At 42.9% G+C, this 24,975-nt stretch overlaps 1 protein-coding gene across 12 annotated transcripts in view; it reads left to right on the plus strand.

Moving 5' to 3' along the window:
• madd (MAP-kinase activating death domain) overlaps positions 1-24,975 on the plus strand; it is a 52,766-nt gene that overhangs the window by 16,863 nt on the left and 10,928 nt on the right. For 2 of the 12 annotated variants that reach the window (XM_079665408.1, XM_079665418.1), the window contains exons 8-26: positions 1,366-1,422; positions 2,512-2,684; positions 3,082-3,317; positions 3,409-3,565; positions 3,991-4,094; positions 4,179-4,378; positions 4,875-5,128; positions 5,372-5,505; positions 6,608-6,706; positions 12,041-12,149; positions 12,256-12,442; positions 12,969-13,119; positions 13,428-13,631; positions 15,007-15,057; positions 16,669-16,769; positions 16,956-17,039; positions 17,693-17,851; positions 18,426-18,546; positions 19,487-19,549. In XM_079665408.1, coding sequence (XP_079521534.1) covers positions 1,366-1,422; positions 2,512-2,684; positions 3,082-3,317; positions 3,409-3,565; positions 3,991-4,094; positions 4,179-4,378; positions 4,875-5,128; positions 5,372-5,505; positions 6,608-6,706; positions 12,041-12,149; positions 12,256-12,442; positions 12,969-13,119; positions 13,428-13,631; positions 15,007-15,057; positions 16,669-16,769; positions 16,956-17,039; positions 17,693-17,851; positions 18,426-18,546; positions 19,487-19,549 — 2,644 coding nt within the window. The remainder of the gene's footprint in view (positions 1-1,365; positions 1,423-2,511; positions 2,685-3,081; positions 3,318-3,408; positions 3,566-3,990; positions 4,095-4,178; positions 4,379-4,874; positions 5,129-5,371; positions 5,506-6,607; positions 6,707-12,040; positions 12,150-12,255; positions 12,443-12,968; positions 13,120-13,427; positions 13,632-15,006; positions 15,058-16,668; positions 16,770-16,955; positions 17,040-17,692; positions 17,852-18,425; positions 18,547-19,486; positions 19,550-24,975) is intronic. The other 10 variants (XM_079665414.1, XM_079665411.1, XM_079665409.1 and 7 more) reach the window with 8 other exon arrangements.

Genomic DNA, 24,975 nt, shown 5'->3' on the forward strand with positions numbered 1-24,975 from the left:
ATGCGACACCTCACTGTTTAGTACTTCCACGCTTTGAGCAATCACACAAAAACCCTTCTAAAATAATGCCTTCAAGTTTACCAGTTCTGTTAAACAAGAACAAGTGATTCACTGTAAGGCTCACATATATTAACAATTAATGACATTTTTCAAATCATATTTCACATGTTTTTAAAGGAAGTCATTCAACAAAAACTTCTTTTCTTTTCTTTACCATACATCCAACTTTACGTTTTTAGTAAATAACAACCAACACAGACCTTTTGTCATATGTTTTATTTTTTGGTTAAAACCTTTGCATGCACATATTTTGTTTATTTTCCTTGAATCAGAGCCGGTTCATAAGCAGTGTGTGTGATTAGCAGCTCTTTCCCATGTGTGCGGGTGTGTGACTGAGAGGCTGGTGTGTAGGAGTGTGCAAAGCCTCAGTTTAGCAGTTGTATATTTGGAAACAAACACAATATTGGTATCTGTGAATGGAGAAAATGTCACTGAAGACGGTTTTAATGATTATCTATAGACTGTGATGCCAAAGCAGAAGGCTGCTGATGTGAGAGTCATTGAAAATACTTGCACCTAGAACAGGATTAGAAAACTAAACGTGTCCTTTTTTAAGTGACTTATTTATTTTCTTGCACAAAAATGGCAGTTGTATAAATTCAGCTGACCCAATATTTTATTTTTGAGCAGTTAGACAATACTACGTAGGCTTTCATTTCGCTTCAGGTTCTTTATTGTGCAAGTATTTTCTCTATGTTTTTGAAAAGATCTGCTGTTTTTGTATCAGTCATCACCACTCCATTGTAACCGCTGGTGTATCCCAGTTGGTCACCATGGATGGTCTCCATGTGTCTTTTAGTGGCTGTTTTTATAGGGTGAAGTCTGGTTTTTGGTCACATTTTTGCTTGTCTGTGTTTCCCACTGTCTTTCATGTTGATCATAAAAAATCATCATCATCCTATTCCTCTTTCTCTCCTCTCAAAATGTCTCTCCCTTCGCTCTCACTCTCTTTTTCTGGCTATCCATCACTTTCTCAAATCAAACACAAATGTATCTTTTCTTAACTCCTTCCTTCAGTCAATTATAGTATTACAAATTGAAACATTGATGTTAAAAATGCAATCAGCTTATCATTCACCAAGTTACATCTATTTGATTACCCTTTGTTTGGGCACAACAATAAACTCAATTACTGTCAGCAAAAAGCAGACGAATAGAGAAGCACTGTTGAAAGGAGACAAAGAAAAGGAAAGGGCCACGATGATTTTGTGGCCCTCCCGTCATGTGCTGTTCCAGTGTCGGTCACAAAGTTTCCATCCCAGGCCTTCATGTGATTCTCCTCGCATCTCTTTATCCCCTTCCCAGTGTCTGGTTAGGTTGACCGTGATCACCCAAAAGCAGATCTTCTCCTCTGAAAATAAGGTTACTCATTTCTCCTCCTGTGGAATGTGTAATGCCCCTGCACGGATATCTTCTCTCTCACATTATTTTGCTTGTCACTACTACTTGTCTCTTACTCTTTCAAGACCTGACTAAAATGCATAACAACAGAGTCACAGAATGCTGCGGAGCGGTTTTTTGACACACTGCTTAGCTCTGGCTTGAGCATGACTGAATGTGCGTGCATCTATCTTGGCTATCAGTGAGTGTTTTCGTAACCAAAACAAGATATGATGAAGCTAATCACAAAGTTAACATTCATCCAGACCCAGCAACTAAATGTTCCATTACGCTAAGCTAAACATTGACACTTGAGTCTGCAGCAGTTCCCTCAAAACAAACCATGCTTAGTAACTGACTTCCCTTGTTCCCCTTCTCTACAAAGTGACGCGCCCACCACAGGCATCAACATGCACAAATCTATTCCCTCCGGTCCCAATTCTTATCCAATTCTTGCAGTCTAATTGTTTTCCCTCCGAAGAGATGGTTCATATTTATAAATGTCCCAAATAGGAATTATTTACCCCCAAGATAATCATTTTCACATCAATTACTCACCCAATTACCTTGAATTCTTAAAGAAAACAGTTTTTCTCGCATGCCTTTCTCGACACAAATTAAATGAAAACATCAGGTTCAAACTCTCATACAATGTGTGCCCTATATTCCAAGTTTCCTTTATTCTGTCATTACTCACTTCTTCCCAAACATATACATGTTTCACTAAAACGTTGCTATTTAAAAAAAAACTGTGCATGTGTTTGGAAAGAGTGAGTATAAGACAATAAATGAGACTTGGATTATACCGCACGAGTTGTGTGAAAATGGATGTGTTGATTTATTACGTTTTTTTTAGATTAGATAGCCAAGGCATGTGATAAGGTTCCTTTAGGTTGAGTAATTGATATTCAAATGGTCATTTTGTGGGTGAAGTATTCCTTTTAATTGCGGAAATCATTATGAGTAACTAAATGTTGATGCCAATAGTGGGAGTGGTCCATAACAGCGCTCTGTTTATGTATTCAAATCCACTGCCATGTTGATAACTTGTGTCACTTTTACCTCTTCTAGGCCTTGGCCAGCATGAGTTTAAACACCCAGCCCATTCTGAACCTGGAGAAGTTTCAGGAAGTTCATGAGATGCCCCTGCTCCCCCCCGGACGAGACAAAGCCTCGCCTTCCTCCACAGAGTTCAACCCCCTCATTTACGGCAATGACGTTGATTCTGTGGATGTAGCAACCAGGCAAGACATGACTGTCTCTTCCTATTGTTCATTTGACATGTTTCTTTTGTCCATTCAAAGTGGGAAGAACTCTAAAAAGGGACAATATATAATAAACAATTAGATGTAAAGATTCACCAAGATGGAGTGTGTTGTCCCACATACTGATATGAAAAACAATAGTATTTATCTTACAAACTGCACAATTTGAATTATATATAGATATTTTGGATTAGAAATCTGAAATAATTATCAGCTGTAATATATTATCTGAACAACAACAACAACAACAATACTAAGAGCTTCTCTCTAATCTGGTAAAATATTCACTAAACTTCAATAAACACAATTTATTTTTAGACATAATTTTGACAAATGAAAATACGTTTTTAGCTGACTGAACTTGTTTCTTTCACAGGGTCGCCATGGTACGGTTCTTCAACTCCCCAAATGTTCTCCAGGGGTTCCAGATGCACACCCGCACACTGCGCCTCTTCCCCCGGCCTGTGGTGGCTTTTCAGGCCACTTCTTTTCTGGCATCTCGGCCTCGCCGCTCTCTCTTTGCAGAAAAACTTTCTCACACCCAGGCTGTGGAGTACTATGGAGAGTGGGCTCTCAATCCTACCAATGTCGCGTTTCAGAGGATACACAACAGTAAGGCTCACTAAAGATGATGGCCTGTATCTCGTCTGATATGCATTAAAGTTCGTTTTGTTAATATCATGCTCTGCACACTTTGTTTCAGATGTGTTCGACCCCTCCTTAATTGGGGACAAGCCCAAGTGGTACGCTCACCAGCTGCAGCCTGTACTCTACCGAGTGTACGACGGAAGCTCTCAGCTGGTTGAAGCTATGGCTGGCCCCTTGGAGGATGAGGGCAACGAGTCAGATCCCACAGACAGGTAAGACATTCATCTAGGTAACTAAAATTATATATACCGTAATTTTCGGACTATAAGCCGCACCTGAATATAAGCCGCAGCAGCGGCATATCACTCTCGGTTCCACTTTTACTTTTGCGCGCTACCTGTCTCACTCTTTTCCGACCTCCAGCTTTTCCTGCTGGAACCCGCCGCTTAAAGGTGGGGGTCCGCGGACCGGCCATAGAGCCCATAGAGTTAAAGGTGTTGGCCGTTAGCTGTAAAAATCCATAGATTAGCCGCACCGTTATATAAACCGCAGCGTCGAAAAATAGGGAAAAAGGCGCGGCTTATAGTCCGAAAATTACGGTACTTTTTTAAAATCCCACAACAATGAAATCTGCTTAATTAAGTTGATCATACTGTAAGAGGTTTAAGTTCTTGGTTTTACATTGAATCTGTTGCAGTGGCAGTGACAGCGAGGCTTACGATGACTCCAGCTCTTCCTACTCCTCCCTTGGAGACCTTGTGAGTGAGATGATCCAAGGTGACATCCAGGGAGACACACCAAGTGAGTAGTTGTTTCAATATCACTTACATTGTGAGCATTTCATACAATTTACCACCCTTGTAATATTGGACCTTGATGTCTTAGGCTTGGACCCGCCTACCCATGCTGCACTTGGAGACGCTAGTGAGGTGGAGTTTCAGGACTTCCATGACTTCAGGGAAGGCTCGGAGGGGCCATCCAGTGGGGACGGGCCTGCAGAAGCCTCTGATGGACAACCTCTTCGCTCCAGCTCCAGCACAACTGCAAGCTCAAGTCCCAGCACGGTCATCCAGGGAGTCAACCAGGTGAGCTATTCAGTGTGAACTTGCATTCAAAATATATTTTTTAAGTTTGTAAATACCACTTTTAAAAAGAGAGTACAAGGGCTGTCACAAATAAGGATTTCAATAAACAATTATTGTGGCCAAAATAAATCATGATAACAATGATTGTGATATCAATAGAAGAAAAAAACACTTTATGACTTTATTGTGCATTTCTTGTCCTTTTCTTTAGCATATTGTTTTTTTGTTGGTGGGGTGTTTGGAGAGGGAGACACAGCCAGAACTTAAAGAAACAAATAAAACTTAAGAGGCGATTGATTATTGACACAATATTATCAAATGTGTATTATCAACCTGATATCAATGCTGATATATCCAACACTATCAAAGCTGTACATTTTTTGGAAAATATATATGGCGAAACTAAAGTAATGTAGAATTGACCTTATCTGTATTGAAATAAGGGATAGGAGAACAATAATAATATTTCCCATGAATCCTGTGCTAATTTCTCCAGGAGCCGGGGGAAATCCCTACAATTGAAGTACCAGCAGGTACCGCTCTGCAGAACCCTGCCTCCGGATTGGTCAGTCAGCCGCCCCTCAGGCCTCCGGCTGACGCTGGCCTGGCAGACCCAGCCAACAAAAAGCAGGAGTATGACAACCCGTACTTTGAGCCTCAGTATGGCTTCCCCTCAGAGGATGACCCTGATGCAGAAGAGCAAGTGGAGTCATACACCCCCCGATTCAACCAGAACCTCAATGGCAACAAGTGTGTTAAACTTGTTCATCACTTGAATGAAAGCATCATCATCATTCAAATGGGCTCTTTGACCGACCATGCAATGTTTCAATCAAAACCCAGCATGTCAAATTACTCACTTCCATTCATGGTGGTCTTGAATCTGTGGTGGTGTGATGTTGTGGTATGGTGCGAGTGCTTGAGTTTCCCATAGTGTGTGGTTTTGTTCCTGTGTGTATGACGCTTGTTAACGTCTTGTGATCATTTCTTCAGGATACAGCGTCCTTTACGTCCCAGCAGCCTGAGGCTCCCTGGAGAGTCTGATGGAGAGGGAGACAACAGCTCACCAAACTCCACCATTTCCAACAGCAGCACTGACGGTTTTGGTGGACTCATGTCCTTTGCTAGTAAGAATATTGAAAATGTATTAGGTTTCTATTCAGTTAACTCTAGCTTGTAAAACTTGAAAAGTGGGCTGATTTCTATGGGTGATTATGAATTGGATCACCAAAACTATTAGCACCTGTCAGACACAGTCCACCTTTTCTTCAAGATTAAAACATTCAGCTTGAACACGCCCCCTCACAAATGTATAATTTACATTAAAATGTGTATGGTGGGTAGTATAGTGGCCAACCTTCATGAGAGCAAACATGATGTTAAAAAATGATAAGGGCAATTGCAATAAACACTATACTGTATATTAGGGCTACTCGATTATGGCAAAAATCATAATCTCTATTATTTGGGTCAGTAATTGATATCACAATTATTAAAAACGATTATCCATTTACTTTGAAAACATCTATTTATTGCAGAAAAAAAATGTGAACAGTATGTTTTTAACAGTTGAGCAAACATGATGTTAAAAAAGGGCAATTGCAATAAACACTATACTGTATATCAGCTCCCCATCTCTAAACCAAAAAATCATACGGCAAACAAAAAACAACTAATTAAAGTGATATGTGTTTTGTAAGAGGGGTCCGACAACTTTGCTGGTCCACTTGGCTCTGTAAAGATTTCTAGAGTCTCTAAACTCTGGTTTCGGTCGTCCAGACTTAAACTGTTTTTTAGTTTGCAGAGTTAGCATATGGCTGGTTTGAATGGGAGGTTTAGCACTTAACAAAGGGCCAGCTCTTCCCTCTGTAGTTGGTAAAGATCTAAAATGGCTAAAAAGACTGTGAATGTTGCACTTTTGTAAATGAAGTGACCAGTGTATTAAGGCAACTGCATGCTAACACGTTCATATCAACTTAAATGTTAGTGTGTTATGTTCAGAACTTTTGTTTTACAAGAAGACTTCTATATTTACTATAGATGAATTAACAACTTGTTTTTTTAATCAGTTGCCTCTTGTAAGTAAACACTGTTTGATCACTGCTTTGATGAGATTTTTCCAACATTAATGTCAATAGTGAATAACTTTTATATACAACCTTTTGTTCTGCATAATTATTAGAACTGTATTTCGTCCTTCTGAACCTGTCACTATCTCTCCCACTACAGGCAATCTTTACAAGAACCACGGCACCAGTTTCAGTCTGTCCAATCTTGCTCTTCCGAACAAGGCAGCGAGGGAGAAAACACCTTTCCCCAGTCTCAAAGGTAGGACAGCACCATCTGACCACTTTACACCTTCCTCATGCAATGGGTTATTCCTGTCAACCTGTCCAAACCAGTTTTTCAGTTTGGTTTGAGGTTGGTTAGAATATTATAGAATGTTTTGTAAGGGAAACACAGGTGCTGTAGGGAGAGTAGACTTAGCATCATTATCATCAACATTTGTGTTTTTCCACCTAATTTAATTATACATTTTGTGGCTGTATTTTTGCATTCATTTGATGCTATTTTATCATACTAATGAATAATACATACACATATCTGACTTAATTCCATATACTATACCATTCTAATAATGAATAATCCCTAACTGCTCATGAATAGCAAATCCATCATTCATAACTATTGTAAACTTATCTAAACAGAACAGCTTAATATGTCCAACCAGTATTCTTTTTTTCTCCTTACCACTCTTATTTAACTAATGAATGATATGTCCTGTTCTGCCTTTTTTGTTTTTCATTTCTGTTTTACATTTATTTTTGGGTAAAAGAATATTTCACTATTGATATTGAGGAGGAAATGGAGCAAGCAGGTTTGTAGATCTGTTTTTATAGCCTGACGTTCTTCCTGTTGGATTGCCAAACGGATATGGCACTATTTTATAGGAGAATATTGAGGATAAATGAAACTGTTTTTCTCTGTTAACAAGAAAATCCACTCAAAAACAGATTTGTTGTTGCCTCGTTCTTACATAAATGTTTTCTCATTAAGTTGCCTATTTTCCCCCCTACCTCTCTATTATCTTCACACTAACATTATATATGGACTGTCTTCAAGTGTGTGGTCTTCGGTATAAACATATGCACAGGTATCATTTGGTATACCTGATAAATATGTAAATATTTGTCAGCAGTTACGCATGAGTAAAATCCACAACATTGCAGTGAGCTGCAGCTGATGCTCACATTCTGCTATTAATGAAAGAGAGGAGGAAAAGTATGCAGATACATGCTCTGCTGAAGTTACAGGGACCTAGAATGCACTGGGGAATATTACGATACCTTCTAAAGTTTAAAGGCTCATATGAGTTCTGTTTAGACTGGATTCTCCCTTTAACTGAGAGGAAAAACAGGCAAAGCATGGTAACTCAATAGCTCCACTCCACGTGGAATAGCTGCCATTGAAACATTCTGTTCCTTTGAATATGATGTGTTTTGTCTTTGTCGTTCAGATGACCCTGACAGCCCGGGTATGTTATGTCTGGTGTGATAGTCTGTTTTAGGCTTCTCTTTATCCTTGGAGTGACCTATACCTATCTTACACCCTGTTTGTCAGCATAGGACTAAGATAGAAGATACACCTTTAATGTCATTTGTGTGTTTCCACGCCTCCCCTTTGTCCCTTGCCATCCCGCTCCTTGTGACTGCTGGGAGTCTTTCTGATGCACTGCGATGCACACATTTCTAATCAAAAGATTTGTGCAAGCTGTTAATGGAGTGGCATTTGCACATCCTCACTGCTACAAGAAGGATGCTCAGCCCTTTATGCATTTACCTAATAATGTTTCGATGTAGTTATATTCATGTCCTTGAATGTTGTTCACAGAGAGACCTGTCCTCCTCAGTGAATGGAGTTTATTTACCCGCTGCCTCTCTGCTCTTGTATGTTTTGCCCTTGCTTGTGTGGTGGCGCATTGTTGTTTCCTTCCCTTTTTTTAGGTCACTTTTTTAACACAAACAGTGTTGAAACTTTGACAATCTGAGGTTTTCTAATGAAGTATTTTACTGTGTATCATGATTATCTTCTGTGTTTTTGGCTCAATACAAGATTCCTGACCTGAATTAGACTCAAATACTAAAGAAATACTCCATCCATTGCTCTAGATTTACATTTGTATTGTTGATCCGGGCCATTCAGCACTTTTGCTTTCATCCACTGATGTGTATGTAAAACAAAGTATGAGCTACACACAGCTCCTTCAGTACTTGGGCCTGTAAATGTTGAATGTGTTGCTAAGCAAAGCATGGCATTAGTCATCTGATCACTTTCAATGCCATCATCAGTACATGTTGTCTTTTTCTTTTCTGTCTGTCTCTTTTAATTGGTTACTGTATCTTCTTTGATTTGGCGCCATGTTGAGTGTGCATGTGTGTGGTGTGTTGGAGTGATGTTCAGGCTGGTTCTGTCTGGCCCCATGTCCCTCTCTTTGTCCACCTTTTCCGCGGCACTAATTCTGGGTTTTGTGTGCAGTATTTGGGCTAAATTCTCTAATGGAGATAATAACAGAGGCCGGCCCGGGGAGCGGAGAAGGTGGGTTCTGCCCTTTAACAGAGTGAGCTGCATGCTTCTTCAAGCCAGTCAACTACATCTCCCAGCATTCCCCTCTGTGTATTTTCATTTCAGTCACCAATGATTCAGTAAAGTCCCTTGTCTTCTTGCCACGTCGCCATTTCCCTTCCTCAGACCAACGTTTATTTCACTCCAGAGTCACTTTATCTATTGAACTAGCCTCATCACAAGAAAGATAGGAAGTGCATGTGAGGAAAAAAGCTTGGTTCTAATATCAGTAATCACAGTAAATAGTGGAACAATTAATCGTGCAACAAATAACAACAGGGAAGCAAATGAAGCAGAGGATGGAAAACAGGATGCTGGGGAGACAGAATGAAAATAGAATAGACTAAACAAATGTACCAGCATCCGTGGTTTCTCACTGTTTCTCTTCTCCTTTTTGCTACCACAGAGTACAACATGGGGTTGGGCCCAAATAATGCAGTAAATGCGCTGTACAAAATGAGCGGTGACTACAGAAGAATTATGCAAATTTGCATCTGTCACATTTTTTTTATTACCAGTGAACCACACTTAGTCTTTTACCCGGCAAGATGTTTGTCATCAAAACTACAACCTGACGGTAAAAAAAACGGGGTTAAACGGGGTTCTGCAGTGTGCCAACATTTAGATTAGACTCAATACTCCGGAGGTAAGGCACGATGTTGCTTGGCATTGTGTGTGTTTGCCAAGTTGTCAGGCGGATTCTCGGGGACCTGTGGCTCTCATCTTAAATATAAGGGAAAAAAACGATATCATACATTTTATATTTAAATATATATTTGTATCTTTTTGAATGTGACTGAGTGAATGTGTTTACACTGTCTGACAATTAAGAGACTGTCAAATAGATGTATCATTTCAATATAAACCCTTTTCCTGCGGTTACATTGAAGTTGTTGCTGGTCCAGCTTCAGTAGGATCTCTCTTTTTGTTTTTAGGTCGATAAATCATTTCACCCCAAGGGTCAAGTAACATTTCAAGTAACGCTGCAGCCTAGACTCTATTAATAATACTCTGGGCTCATTTAGCCTATATTGATGGAAACTTTCCAAGACTCCGGCACTGTTTGTTAACAAAAACATTTTCATTCAGCTTGAGTTATGTCTGGCCACATTTTTGTTGGAAAAATCCATAACCATCTTTCTGCAGCATTGTTTATCATACTCATAAAGAGCCTTTGAGTTTTAAGGGCTGCCTCTATAGCAGTCACTTTCTTATTTATTCTAAGAACGGACGTGCTTTATTGGTTTGCAAACAAAATTGTGCTGAAGAATTCTTATGGTGCAATCAAAGTTTTGATATTGGGAATAAAACGTAATTTTCTTCTCCCCATGACACTTCAGAAACAATAATAAACAATAGCTCCCTCCTGTCACATAAAACTGAGAAAAGCCAGCCTGTACTGACAGATGTCAGATCAGAAAAGCCTTCTGTTCTCTGCGTGTAGGAGGGGGCTCCTCCTCCGTCCTTTCATGTCTTTGAAACACAATCAACAAATAACTAAAGGCGATTGTTCTATAATTGTTTGGTCTTTGTGTAGCACTTTGTGTATATACTCACTACATGCACAGTGTGGTAATAGAGTTGTGTTACTGTTCTTAGAAAACCAGTACAAAGTTCACACACAGTGGTTTCTAGGATGTATAGCTACAGTTGCATATGACCTTTGGTTGAAAACATTTATTTTAAATAATGGTTATAATCCTTTTGAATTGATTTACACATTGCCTTTCATTTAGACTCTTATCCCATCAGGCCTGACTCTGAGTTAAAGCTGGCCAGACTCTTAGTTTCTCTAAAGAGTTTGATCAAAATGGTTTTATTTTGTCAACATGTGAACAAATGGACCTTGTCGAGAAATGCAAACAGACTCCAGCAGACACTGTCAGGATACATTAGCTAGATCATTTTACGTTCCGCCTGAGGGGCTCATGATGGCTGATGGATTACTTTTAAAGGTCAACAACTGGCTGTCAGATTGTCCTTCTCTCCTTTTGTCAACATTGTTGAGGATGTGTCTGTCCCACTTGATTACGCTTTATTGGAATTGTTAATGGAATCGCAAGGATGATTGTGTGTCAAGTGTGGGTGTGGGTCAATTGATCCGTGCAGTGAGCCACAGAAGTTGCATGTTCTGGGCGTGCAGAAAGGCACATTAAACACTTAGTATGAGTACACGCACATTGTCTCCCACTGCTTTAAATATATTGAAATCATTGCCATCATGGGAATTAATTTGAGCCTGTGTTGCCCTAACATCTATGAGATTATTAATAGCAGTGTGATACATATATAATGTCCCTCAGGTGTCAAATAAAATTGAACACATCTGTAACAAGGTATAATGCTCCTTAATCTGCCGCTTGATTAAATGCTGCTTCGACTCAAGTGTGGGTCAACTCTCACTTGCATTTATTTGAGTCAATTAAGGGAGAAGATAAACAGTTTTACCTCTTTTTATAGCTATGTAAATACAATTCTAAAAAGATTGAACCAACTCCGACAAGTAGACTCGCAGATGCCGACAGTGTTGCTCATTTTCCTTAACCCCCACTCATCTCTTAATTTCCTTCAACGCATGACATCACTAATGCAGTTCCTCTACACACACTCCTCCGTCTGACCTCACATCAATGCTGCCAATGTGTGTGTGTGTGTGTGTGTGTGTGTGTGTGTGTGTGTACCATGTCCTTTTTTGATTTGTCCTTCAACCCTCTTTGTGTGGTAATAGCCTCTAGCAGCTCCAGTAAGTTGACTGTTCAGCAGTAGAAAACCTTCAGTAGATTCCAGGTGTGCCTGCCCTCTACACACAGTGATGTAAAGTGCTGTCTTTCCTATTCGATGTGGTAGCTTTAGATGAAGTACTAGTTTACAAGTTGCTTCCTACCCTGGTTTACAGTTCCTGATGAGCAATACCTTTTGTGTGTGTCCAGTTCTCTTCCACTGAGTGCTCCTCTGTTTGGTGACCTAGTAGTTTGTTTGTGTTTGTTTTTTCTTGTTGTGGCGCTAAGAAACCTTATTGTTTTTTTGTTGTTGTTCCAGGCGCACGTGCCCCTCGAGCACTTGTGGACCAAAAGTCTTCAGTAATCAAGCACAGTCCGACGGTGAAGAGAGAATCGCCCTCTCCTCAGGGTCGAGTCAACAACACAAGGTGATGAATTATTTCAATCGCAGCATTTCTGTCAACATGATTAGAGCATATTGTCTTGAGATGTGTTTCATTTTTTCACACTGAATTTGAGTTTGTTCTGATTCAGTGAGAACCAACAGTTCTTGAAGGAAGTGGTGCAGAGCGTTCTGGACGGTCAGGGAGTTGGCTGGCTGAACATGAAAAAAGTTCGCCGCCTGTTGGAGAACGAGCAGCTTCGTGTGTTTGTGCTGAGTAAGCTGAACCGAACAGTCCAGTCGGAGGATGACGCCAGACAGGAGGTCATACGGGATGTGGTGAGACCAACTTTTAACTGATGTACAATGAAATGAATACATTATGAATTAAAATGACTTCCCAATTGTATACATTTGTATTTCTTTATTGGATTTAGATTGCTCATTTACAAATGTTTTCCTTCACTCATGGTTTGTTGGGCAAATGTAAATTAATTGTTAATTCTGAGAATAGATGATGTTGTCTGTTTAATGTAAACGCGAAAGGCCCATATGTCGGAGACACCAAGATGATACATTGAAGTTGCTTGTTTTATTCATTTATTGCCAGTTTGACCAATCTATACATTTTACTGTCATACTGTATATATTAAAGAAAAGCAACAAATCATAATATTCATATGTTGAACTCAATTATTGTTGATTTATTTATTGAAAACATTAGTAGTTAAGTGTAGTTATGTGCATGATGCGTTGCTTTGCTCTCTAAGTCACTTTAACAACAATTTGTTGGTTACAGTCTAGCAAACTGTAAACTCACAAAATGTTGAGTCACTATGAACCTTGTTGCTGTGTGTGTTTGCAGGAGGTGAGCAGGAAGGTGTACAAAGGCATGCTGGACATCTTGAAGTGCACAGTTTCCAGTCTGGAGCACTCCTACACCAACGCGGGCCTCGGAGGAATGGCCAGTGTCTTCAGCTTATTGGAAATAGCACGCACACATTATCAAACCAAAGGTACATCCCCCATGTTTAGCACAGGAATGCCTACATGTAAATATTTGCGACTTATACCATTTTCTAAAGACTCTTCAAGACTTTTTCTCCTGAGAAGCTTAACTGCAGCGGGCCTGCGCTACTAACACTTGTCTTTGCTTCATGTTTAAATTACGTTTCTGCACGCTATATGCTATTCACAAAAACTGTAGTTGTTCCTTCTTTGTCTAATTCTGTTAATACTCTCTCAGTTTAAACCCCACATATTTTCTTTTTCTGTAATGTTGATGAACTCTGTCTTTGGTCCCTTCATTGTGGTAAATTGGTAGACCCAGAAAAACGCAAGCAAAGCCCCACAGACAGTGCTGACAGCCCGGGCAGTAAAGAGAGTTCAACCGGTCGCATGGAGACCGCCCGCCCTCAGAACCTCCTGAACGTCCCACACCTGCAGGTGCCGCACCACGCAATGGGCAAAGGAGCCCGCCATTTTGATACCCGGAGTCTGAACGAGGAGAACTTTATTGCCTCGATTGGTGTGTACACCACTCCAGCCCCGATTGCATGTGCACTGTGAGATCCCCTGCCCCCGTGCCCTACAAGCTCATCAACCTAATTACCCCCCCCCCTCCCCTCCCCAAGCGTAAAGATCCCCTCACTTCTCCCCTAAATATTCTTACAGGTGTTATAATATTCCACCCACTTTGACCTCTACCACTGGTGATAATCAATGAAGTGGGCTTTGTAAAGAAACACTTTTTTTGTGTGAAAACGTGCTCCTGTGATCTTAGGGTCTGTGTCTGGATTTGGAATTAAAACAAAATAGTTCAACAGAAAACCTAAACAGCAGAATTTGGCTCTAGTTAAAATATATAGGCTTAACAAGTGTATGGAATATTTGCCTGTGTGCCAGCCTGGACTGCGTGTGTTTGTCTCCCCTTCCTGAAACCTCTGTGCCCCTGTTTGCCTCCTCCCTGGACTTCTGTTGCCAGCCTCTTAGTACCATGAATGCATGTCTTTGTTTTGGTCTTCAAATAGCTAAATCTGCAGTAGTGGACGAGGGAAACCAGAGGTATGTGCATCGCTAAGTCCAAATCGGTGCTCGTCTGTGCCTTTACTGCAGGTTTCTGCGAGGTGTGCTGCAGAAAAAATGGCAGCTGCCTTTGCTATCAGCATGGAGGGTGGAAGCAACACTCCCCAGTAGACAGTCCCAGTGAAAAGACACATTTTGTATTGGTCGCAAAAGAACCAACGAACAGAGAAAATCCTTAATATTTTCTTTACTACTTAATATTCTGACAATGTTTCTGGGTCTGTTTACCGGGGAAACTTTCAGTCAACCACCCTGACACCTCTCCTACCCGCACCCCTTCTTTTCCTGTTAGAAGTTGCACCTTCAATTCTACAGTCTGCTGTGAGACTTGCATCCCGGCTTCTGCAACTGCTCCATTTCACCTGCTGGCTATTCGGCCTCTCAACCCCATCCCATGCTCTTTTTCCAAATCAAACCTCTCTCACTCTCTCTTCCCTTTTGCTCTGGAGAGCCAGACAAATCCAGTTGATGAAACCTGTGGCCTGTGGTCAGAGCCAAAGCTCATTGTGACGTCACTGTGTGGCTCTCCAGGACTCTGGGGCGGGGCTCCGGTGTGTTGTAATGTTCCCATAGTAGCTGTTTCACACAGTGGAGCCATTTTGACAACAAAATACTTATTTTTTAAAAATTGTGTCCAGATGAAAGCACAGCTACATGCAGACATTACAATACCCCTCTGTTTAACAATGATAGATTCTCAATGCTTATTTTGTTCTTTTGTTTTGATTTTAATGCTCATCCACCACACATGCCTTTTCAACCAACTCTCTGACTCTCTCTCTGTCTTTCTCTCCTTGCTTGCAATGCATCTTGGGTAGAATTGTGGAGCAAGCACCAGGATAAGCAAAAAGCTATGGAAAAACCACAGAGTAAGAGACTTTTCACACACGAAAAAAGAAAAGATTGGGGTGTTCAGCTGTTGACCTTTTTCCACCAGTGTCTTTATACATGAAGAAATAATTGCTCCTAATTAGGATGTCTGAATGGATAACGAGAAGATGCTATAGCATAACAGTAATCATTTGAGATTATAAAGTCGTGATTGGATTTATTATGTACGCCTTATCAGATTTCCACTTGAATTATTTCAATTGAAAAATGGAGAGTATGACTCTTTTAATATTGGTTTATATATATTTCACACAATTTCTGTGAAATATGTATAACACCAATATATTATATTCAGTATAGTAGGCATACTCTAGTGGTGTTAAATTATCTGTAAATGAAAGCGAGGATTCACTGAATTTCTCACAGATATAGCGCTGTGAGAAATGACATCATTGTTTTAGTTTCCAAAAATATTTCAAGTTGTGTTTAATCAAACCTCATGACAGCAGCCAGTCATAGTATGTTTGCTTAACACATGTACTCGCTTAACAAACCTGAGGTCATTACATACTAACAAACTCCTGAGGTGGGATGCAGAACATACTATAGAAGCCACCTGGGAATGTAGTACTGTATAAAAGTGTTTTTGTATTATTGTTTACATTTGTTTCCTCTTTGAATACAGCTAAAGCAGGTAATTTAATTATTCTATACAACATTTAAAAAGAAAAACGTTTTAACTGATATAAGGGATATCTGTTTAAGCTTTAGCCTTAGACAGATATCTAAGGGTCCGTAACATAACAAACAATATGGGAATGTTATGTTATAGAATGTTAAGCAATATGTCATTTTGTTTTAATGTTTTTTCCCTTGATGCCATGCTTAAAGAGTAGCAGAATAGTTGTACCTGTTTCCCTGTCCTGCTATTTTTAACTGTATTTTTTCCAGTTTCAAGTGACTTGCTGTAAATTGTGTATTTGCAGCCAATATCCTACAGTTCCACAGTTAAATGGTCAAGTGTCACAAAAACAACCAAATAACAAGAACGTTTAAGAATTTACTTTTCACCATATCTGCATCTACTGAAGTGATGGATAGTAGAAATCCCACTTGAAACAGAAAATGTCTCCTTTACCGTCCACCAGTTTGTCTGCATGCTAACTGCCTGTGTCTGTTTGCCGTCTGTGTTGTAACCTGGGCCACATTTGCAGCCTTGACTTGAAACTAATGTCACGCTACTGCTGTTTTTGTTTTGTAGCTTTTTATGGCACTCTCTGCTTGCCCCTTTGTCACTTCTGTGTCCTAAGAGCCTTTATGTGTTAGTACTCAGTTAAACACCATTGTTATACAAGTGTTGAAAACAGGTTTGTTTACCTCGTTAGATGATTATATTCACCATTTATTTTTAACTATTGGCATCTTAAGATTTTGATTCCTTGCTAGTAAAATAATTACACCAACATGACTAATGTAGTGTTACACTGTTTGCTTGGCAGTGTTTAAATAGAGGCTTTGGCACTTTAGATGGATGTAGCATCAGTGTTGCTGTGCTGTGCTGGCTTTAAATAGGGCGACTTTCAGTAAGGCAAGAAGATAATGGGGTCCTTTTCATGAAAACATGCTGATAATAATGGTCTGTCCCTCAGGGTCTGACGGAGCAAAGCAACAGCGCCCCCAGGTGACTGATGCTGAGGAGAAGAAGTCACAGATCAGTGCTGACAGTGGCCTCAGTGTCTCTGGATCTCAGGTTTGTTCATGGAGTAGTCTCTTTTTTGTGATGATTAACAAACACACACACAACAGGCTCAGTATCTAGTTGAAATGGCGTACCTTTTAACATGATTCTCTGCCGTCCCCAGGCTCTGCTGTACATTCTTCACTGTTAACTGTTCATCACTGAATTCTCTCCTTTTTTCTCCATGTGGGTTTACAGAAGAGCGACACAGAGTCTGTAACTAGCTCAGAGCCACCGATTCTGACAAGAAGCACCAGCCAGGACTCAGAGGCCAGCACAGTGGTAGGGCACGGCCAACTCGGATATAAGCACCTTGTTCACATCTGCTCTGGCTACAGTACCTCTCAACATTAACAGCACATCCCACAATGATGGTTTTAGTCCAAGATATTTGAAGTCTTTTTTTATTTTTTATTTCTTCTCTCTTTAAAAAGTCAATCATAAACTAATGTATTACTGCATATCCTTTAACCCCTTAAACTTAATTGACTAATTACTGGCCAGCCACTGTCAATACAAACTAATGGTGTGCAGCCAAACATTGTTCAAACCAGTAAAATAATACTAATTATAATGGATTTTAATAATATTTGGCACGAAAAAACTTTATTTTATGGCAACCAGTTTACTAGACCTTCATCAGGGTAAATTAATTCAAGCAAACCGAATTGTGTAATCAAATACACAATACATAAAGCAATAGTGCAACCATTCAAAACAGGAAGTAGTGCATTTCAATATTACATAGCGAGAATATAATTTCAATGAAGGCAAGGAATCAGCTGATAGGAAGTTAGAATATTTGAATTCTCTCTGTTTCTTTACTTGACTAATTAACCATGAGAATGAATGCCCAAAGCTGCTTTTATACCAGACGTTCTTGCTTTGAGACATCTCTTATGTGTTGTTCTCACACCTGGCTTTCTTTTCTTCAGATCAGCAACAGCTCTGGAGAGACTCTCGGAGCTGACAGCGACCTGAGCAGCACAGCAGGAGACGGCCTGGGGGGGAGGAGGACTGCTCACTTAACTCAGTCCCGAGGGACTCTCTCCGACAGTGAGATTGAAACCAATCCAGCCACCAGCTCGGTGTTTGTAAGTACAGAACTCACTATCCGTAGCTGAGAACATTTCATTTGGAACATACTACGTTTGAACTTAAAAAACTGTACAGAAGCTGCCTTAATTCCTTTAAATCTCAAACCGTTGGTAATGGGCGACACTACTTTTAAACAAACAACATTTGTTTACAATCCAAAAACACTCTCAAGTGCACTCTGCGGTTTGGAAAACTACGTGTGGAAAATCCCTTTCCACTCCAACTTTTCTCTTCGAGATCTGAGATCATCAAGATGGTAGACATTTGTATTGCTGCTCAGACACACTGGAATAACAGTATCCAACCTGAATAATCTGCAGCACACTGGATGCTAGGATATTTTATAAATAAATCATATCTGTTCTAAAATTCTTTATGAAAACAAATCAATCAATATGGTATTTAAGAAATGCATGTTCACACAATCTTAACAGCCTTTGACTGTATACTGTAGATACAAAACATCCTCAGCACATTTTTAGACTTGTTAACAGAATTTCTGAAATAGGAGATTATAATTGTGTTGCTGTTGTACTAAATGTAAGTTTTCTAACGTGACTGTTTCCACAGGGGAAGCCTCACACTCTGAAACCAACAGCCAAAGAACCGGCAGTCGCTGCAGCAAAGGGCCCGCCTGCGCTGCCCGTGGAGGACATCAGTATGAGGATTTACCTCTGTGAAGGCCTGCTGGGTAGGGTCTTCTGTTCAGACTCTTCCTCTTACATTTAGCTGACATCTATTCAGCTGTTTCATGAAAACATCTCCTTCTTGTGTTCTCAAAAGCACAGCCTTGCTTTACTAACATGATCTCTGTTGTTTGTGGAAAAACATATTTGGAACAAACAGGTTTAACTGTATAAATGTGTTTTCACTAATGTAAAGGAATTGAAGTCTTTCCCCTACCAGCTCTTCTGAAAGCTCTTGCATGGTTTCGCCTAATGAAACCACAGTGAACTTTCACTGACTGAGGGAAGAGTTATTATCACAGGGAACAGCAGGAGTCAGACATGTGATCTGATGAGGCGGTGAAACGGTAATTGTTTATTATCAAATAGTTAACTGAACATCTCTAAAGGTGAAAGGTTATACCTTGAGGTTTGCGTTCTGATGTTACCATTTTACACACTTATGAGTTGACAAAACTAAAGACATCTGTAGTCACTGCTCTATGACAAGTTTGAATACATGTATTTAAAATCATGCCCTAAACAGAATAACATGACTCAGGGGAGAAATTGGAAAATCCTTGTAATGCAAATTAATACATCGCATGTTTAAAGAGGCAAAACTATATTTATTTGTCTCAAGTTAAACTACAGTCTTTAAATATGTGACAACAATAATGACTTGCAGTTAATTATATATTTAAACAAATCATAAACAAACAGCCTCATCATCGCAAATCCCAATAACAAGATTATGGCTCACCTGCCTGACAAGCTCCAAGCTATGATTAGTGAATAAATGAGCGTAGCATGTCTTTGTTGGTCCTTGTTCGTGTTCCTCTGATGTGGTTCTCGGCCTGCTCTGCTCTTGTTTTTGTCATTAAACCCCCTCACCTCTTGGCCTAACCCCTCCTGCTCTCGCTGCTTCTCTTCCCTCCTGCTGCCGCTGCTGGGAAATTCTTCCAGGTCGCGATAAGAGCTCCGTTTGGGATCAACTAGAGGATGCTGCCATGGAAACCTTTTCTCTAAGTAGGGCTAATCTCTTGCCTTTGCCCTTTTTTCCTATATGTGGGTGGGGGGTGTATCCATTTTTCACATGGCTCTGTGTTTAATCTCTGATTTGATGTTATGTTGGTTTTTCCTCTGCGTCGGTGAGCTGCACATCTCTGTGTTCTCATTCATAACACTCCGTTCGATGTCTCACTATGGGATGCGCCTCATGGCGGAGCAAACAGAAGCATCAATCTCATTATGCCAATCCTGATTGGCTGGTGATCTTGACGTCAGCGTCAGGGAATCCACCCAACCTATAAGTAGCTTGCGCCACGTCGCAGCGTCATTCAAACACCTCTTCTCGCTTCAGAACACATCTCGACATATCAGTAGCCGGGCTAGCTTAACAGTCCACAGACTGAACCCAAAGCTAACTTTCGGTCGACGGGCGCTCGCCGGCTACTTTTCTGCTTCGCAAGAAGACTGTTAATACTAACACACCAGTTAGTATTGCAATCTACCTCGACGTTTCTTTCTTCGGAATTAAAGGTAAGGTTTTGATTTTTCAAGCTATTAACACACCTGTTGCTAGCTTGCCTTCCCTCACTACCGACACCACAGTAGCGAGGACGTTTTTTCTTTTTCTCTCTCACACCAGAGGAGGGGAAGATAAAAAGGTATTAACACACCAGTTTAATATTCTTTGAGAATACAATTCTACACCGTCGCTTTTTTCCGGATTAACGACAGGTGGGGAAAGAATATTTTCTCAGCAACGTACCTGTTACGAGCGGGTCCTCTCCACGCCGTCACCACGGCGAACAAGATGGACGCTTCTCTCCCTCACACCAGAGGAGTCAGGGACTCGGAGGCTCGGCTCTGCGGCTGCGGGTTGAAGATATCAGGCACAGACTCACACCAGGTCTGCTCGTCCTGCCTCGAGCTGGAACACGCCCAGGAGGCTATTGACAACCCCGGCTCGTGCGGGCATTGTGCCCGCTTCACCATCAAGAGCCTCCGCCAACGGCTAGCACGCCAAGCTAGCTTGTCGGGACAGGACCCCCTCATGATCCCCCTCATGTTGGGGCTCCCAACTGGACCTCACCATGTTCTCGCCCACGAAGGATATCCTGGAGTTGGACTACATGGAGTACGAAGAGGATGCCTCTGAGTTCCTCCTGTCCGACTCGGATGAGCAAGAAGATGATATCTTCGTGTCATCAGCTCAAGCTGCAAAGCCGGGAGCAATGGCTGCTCTCCCGGGCGATAGCGCACCAGCTTCGCCCTGTCTGAGCATGGACCTGCAGGCCATGTGTCAACGCGCCGCTTCCAGGCTGGACATCTCATGGCCTGAAATGGCCAAGGAGACCTCCAGGTCTCGCTACGAGGGGAAGACTTTGCCCCAAGCAGCGAGGACAAAGGACTGGACTGTGACGGTATGGAGAGGCTCGGCCTGCTCCGCATACCGCCCATGGAACCGCTGGTGGCAGCCCACCTCCAACCGAGGCTGGCTCCGACACCAAGCAGGAAGGAAGGCAGACTGATTCCAGTCAGCGATGACGGAACGGGCCTATAAAGCCGCAGCGTTGTCCGCCAGGGCACTCAACATATCCTCACTGGTGACCGACTACCAGGCGGAGCTCTGCAAGGACCTGTCGAGCAAACCTGGGCCGGCCGTGTGGGAAGAGATCACAGCGATCACGGACATTTGCCTCCGTGTGCAGCGCTGTCCAGGCCACGGGCAAAGTCATGGGCATAATGGTGGTACAGGAGAGAGCCAGGTGGCTCAACCTGACCAACCTCCCAGACCGGGAAAAGGAGGATGTTCTCGACATGCCTATCGTTCCCGAGGTTATTTTCGGCTCCGCTCTAGTCTCGATGCAGCGGAGGTGTGAGTCGAAAAAGAAGGAAGACGAGGCCCTCCACCTCTGTCTCCCCCGAAGGGTCCAGCCGCTACCTGCGACGGTCTCGCGGCAGTCCTTCGCCCAAGTTGCCTCACGTCCTGCCCGGTTCAAGGTACCGAGGCAGCAGAGGCCACAGCCCGCCCCGAGTCCCCAGCCCAGGCAGGAGAAGAGGACGAGCTGGCCGAGAAAATCTCCGGTTCCGGCAGCAGCCGTTCAGGCACAGCCGACTCAGATTTTCAGTCACCAGTCGAGGAAGAAGAAGCGGGCGGCCTGACAGCCTCCTCTCCTCTCCTCGGTGACAGAGCTGGAAGTTCCCTGTTCCTCAGCTCCAGATGTGTTTTCGGGGTGCCACCAGGCCCCCATCTTCCCACCGCCTCGAGTGATGCCGCAACGCCATCCTCAAGTTCGCGCCAGAAGGGAAACGGACTTAATACCAGATACAGCAAGTTCTGTTATCTGCCTAAGTCACAAAACCACATGTCACAAATACCGTTATTTTCAAATAAACCATTTTTCACTGTCGCATCCAGGCTTCAAGCCGAGGGCGCAGTCCAAAAAAATGAAAAGAAAAACAATAAACAGTCCATCACCTGTCCCTCTTTTGAGAGCAGCTACGGCCTCTCTCAAAAGGCGGATAATAGATGAGTCTCTGAAGGCACCCCGCCATGCGCATGCGCAGTGCCGGCTGGAGCTGTGAAGGCACCACCGCCACGCGCATGCGCAGTGTCGGCTGGGGTTATCAACCATGGGGTACCGCCGTGTTCAGACACTAGAGGGCCCCATAACACAACAAATAGAGACTCAGAGGGAAAGAGACGTGACATCTCCGCTCGCTTTAAGGAGCGAAAGGTGGAAGATGCTCACAGCTTCTGCTTGGGTTTTCAAGACAGTAACACGGGGCTACAGGCTCCAATTCGCTGTCACCCCCCCCACGCTTCTCGGGCATTCTGTATTCACAAGCCCGGGGAGAGTCAGCCCATATTCTGGAGCGAGAGATTCTCTCGCTACTAGAAAAGAATGCTATATCTATAATACCCGCCGAACAGAGTCAGAGCGGCTTTTATTCATAAGTATTTCCTCGTTCCCAAACGGGGAGGGAACGGAATTCGGCCAATACTAGATTTGAGAGCTCTGAACAACTATCTCAAAAGATACAAATTCAGAATGCTCACTCACACATCTCTGCTACGTCTCGTGCGACAAAACGACTGGTTCACATCAGTCGACCTGAAAGATGCGTATTTCCACATCCCAGTACATTACCCACACAGGAAATATCTGAGGTTCGCATTTCAGGGTGTCTGTTACGAGTACAGAGTACTTCCCTTCGGTCTGTCTCTCAGTCCAAGAGTGTTTGTGCGATGTACGGAAGCCGCGATAGCCCCGTTAAGACAAAAGGGTATTCGCCTGGCAACCTACCTGGAAGATTGGCTGCTTCTCGCACAGTCGGAGAAAGAGGCTATTACGCAGACAAATATCCTCATAAAACACCTGCTCGACCTGGGTTTCATAATAAACACAGAAAATAGCATTTTGTCCCCAGCCCAGACTGTACTCTTCCTGGGTCTACACCTGAACTCGGTGCCCTTTACAGCCCGCCTGTCAGCGGAAAGAGTGAAAGCTTTCAGAGCTTGTCTCGCTCATTTCCAGCCACGCAAATATGTTCTCTTCAGATCATGTCTGCGGTTACCGGGGCTCATGGAGTCAGCCATCCTGGTGGTACGACTTGGACGCTTACACATGAGGGAGTTTCAGCGCTGGGTAGCCGCCATGACGCGCGGAGAGTGATGGTCACTGTGAAATGCGTAATGGCACTGCGCCACTGGCTGCACCCGACTTTTCTAGTACGGGGCGGGCCTATGGGTGCTGTCCTATCGCAGAAGGTGGTCACGAGCCGCGGTAGATCTGTTCGCATCAAAAGAAAATGCTCATTGTCAGCTGTTCTTTTCAATGCACGATCTGAACGCACCGTTAGGCGTGGACGCGCTCGCGCACGTTTGGCCTCCGGTCCTCCTCTGCGCGTTCCCACCCCTGGCGCTGATACCCCCAATTCTGGCCAGAGTGAGGGAACAGCGCCACACAATGATCCTAATAGCTCCGCACTGGCCTGCTATGTACTGGCTGGCGGAGATTTATCAGCTGTTGTGCGGACAGCCGTGGCAGCTTCCCCTACGCAGAGACATACTGTCTCAGGCGGGGGGGACGATCTTTCACCCACACCCAGAGCGCCTGGCCCTATGGGCCTGGCCCGTGAGTGGTATAGTCTGAATACAGTGGGGCTCCCTCAGATGGTGATAAACACTATTTAGAGTGCAAGAGCTTCCTCCACCAGGTCTCTCTATGACTGTAAGTGGAGGGTGTTTGAGGAGTGGTGCCTTCAAAAAGGGCACACCTCTTTTCAATGCCCTGTGGGAGTGATTTGATCATTTCTACATGACCTAATTGATAAACAGAGCTTTCTCTACGATCAAAGTATACCTGGCTGCTATTGCTGCATGCCATGTGGGCTTTGAGGGTAAGACGGCTAGCCAACATCCTTTGGTCTGCCGTTTTATGAAGGGAGCTCCCAGGCTCCTCCCTATTTCCAGGTCACTGGTGCCCTTATGGGACTTGACAGTGGTTTTAGATGGGCTCACTCAAACCCCATTTGAACCCCTGGAAGGAGCTGACATGAAGCACCTGTCGCTGAAGACAGTGCTGTTACTGGCCCTGGCATCCGCCAAGTGAGTAAGTGATATTCATGCGCTCTCTGTACATCCTTCATGCACTCAGTTTGCCCCGGGGCAAACGAGAGTGTTGCTGAAGCCCAACCCTGCCTTTATACCTAAAGTGGTTGGTTCATGTACCCCAATTGACATTGAGGCATTTCCTCCGCCGCTGTGTTCCTCCGGGGAACAGCGGCCGAATTTGCTGTGTCCAGTTCGTGCTTTACACACCTATATGGACAGATCAAAAGAGTTTTGTTGTAGTGACCAACTCTTCATATACCCTCACAAGGGCAAGCCCGTTACCAAGCAACGGCTCTCCCACTGGATTGTGGAAGTGATTGCTTTGGCCTATGCGAGTCACGGTTTGCAGGCACCTATAGGTCTGTGTGCTCATTCGACTCATGGTCTGGCTACATCCTGGGCTTTGTTCAAGGGTGTTTCCATCCAAGCCATTTGTGCAGCGGCGAGCTGGTTTTCGCCGCTCACTTTTATCCGCTTTTAAAGGCTAGACGTCTCTGCTCCTAGTGTGGCCCGCGCAGTGCTGGGCCCCGTGTTGAGTCAGAGCTCTACCTGTGGTGATTTTCGAGATAAGCTTGTCTGGCAATACGGGAGCTTCAATATCCCATAGTGAGACATCGAACGAAGTGTTATGAATGAGAACTATAGGTTACTTACGTAACCCCAGTTCTCAGAGAAACATGTACTGAGATGTCTCACCAGACGGCCCTCCTTGCTAAGGTGAAACGAGAAGAGGTGCTTATTTTGAATGACGACGCGACGTGGCGCAAGCTATTGGTGGGTGGATTCCCTGACGCTGACTTCAAGATCACCACCCAATCAGGATTGGCGT

Source organism: Notothenia rossii (assembly GCF_949606895.1).
Source record: "Notothenia rossii genome assembly, chromosome: 2".
NCBI lineage: Eukaryota > Metazoa > Chordata > Actinopteri > Perciformes > Nototheniidae > Notothenia > Notothenia rossii.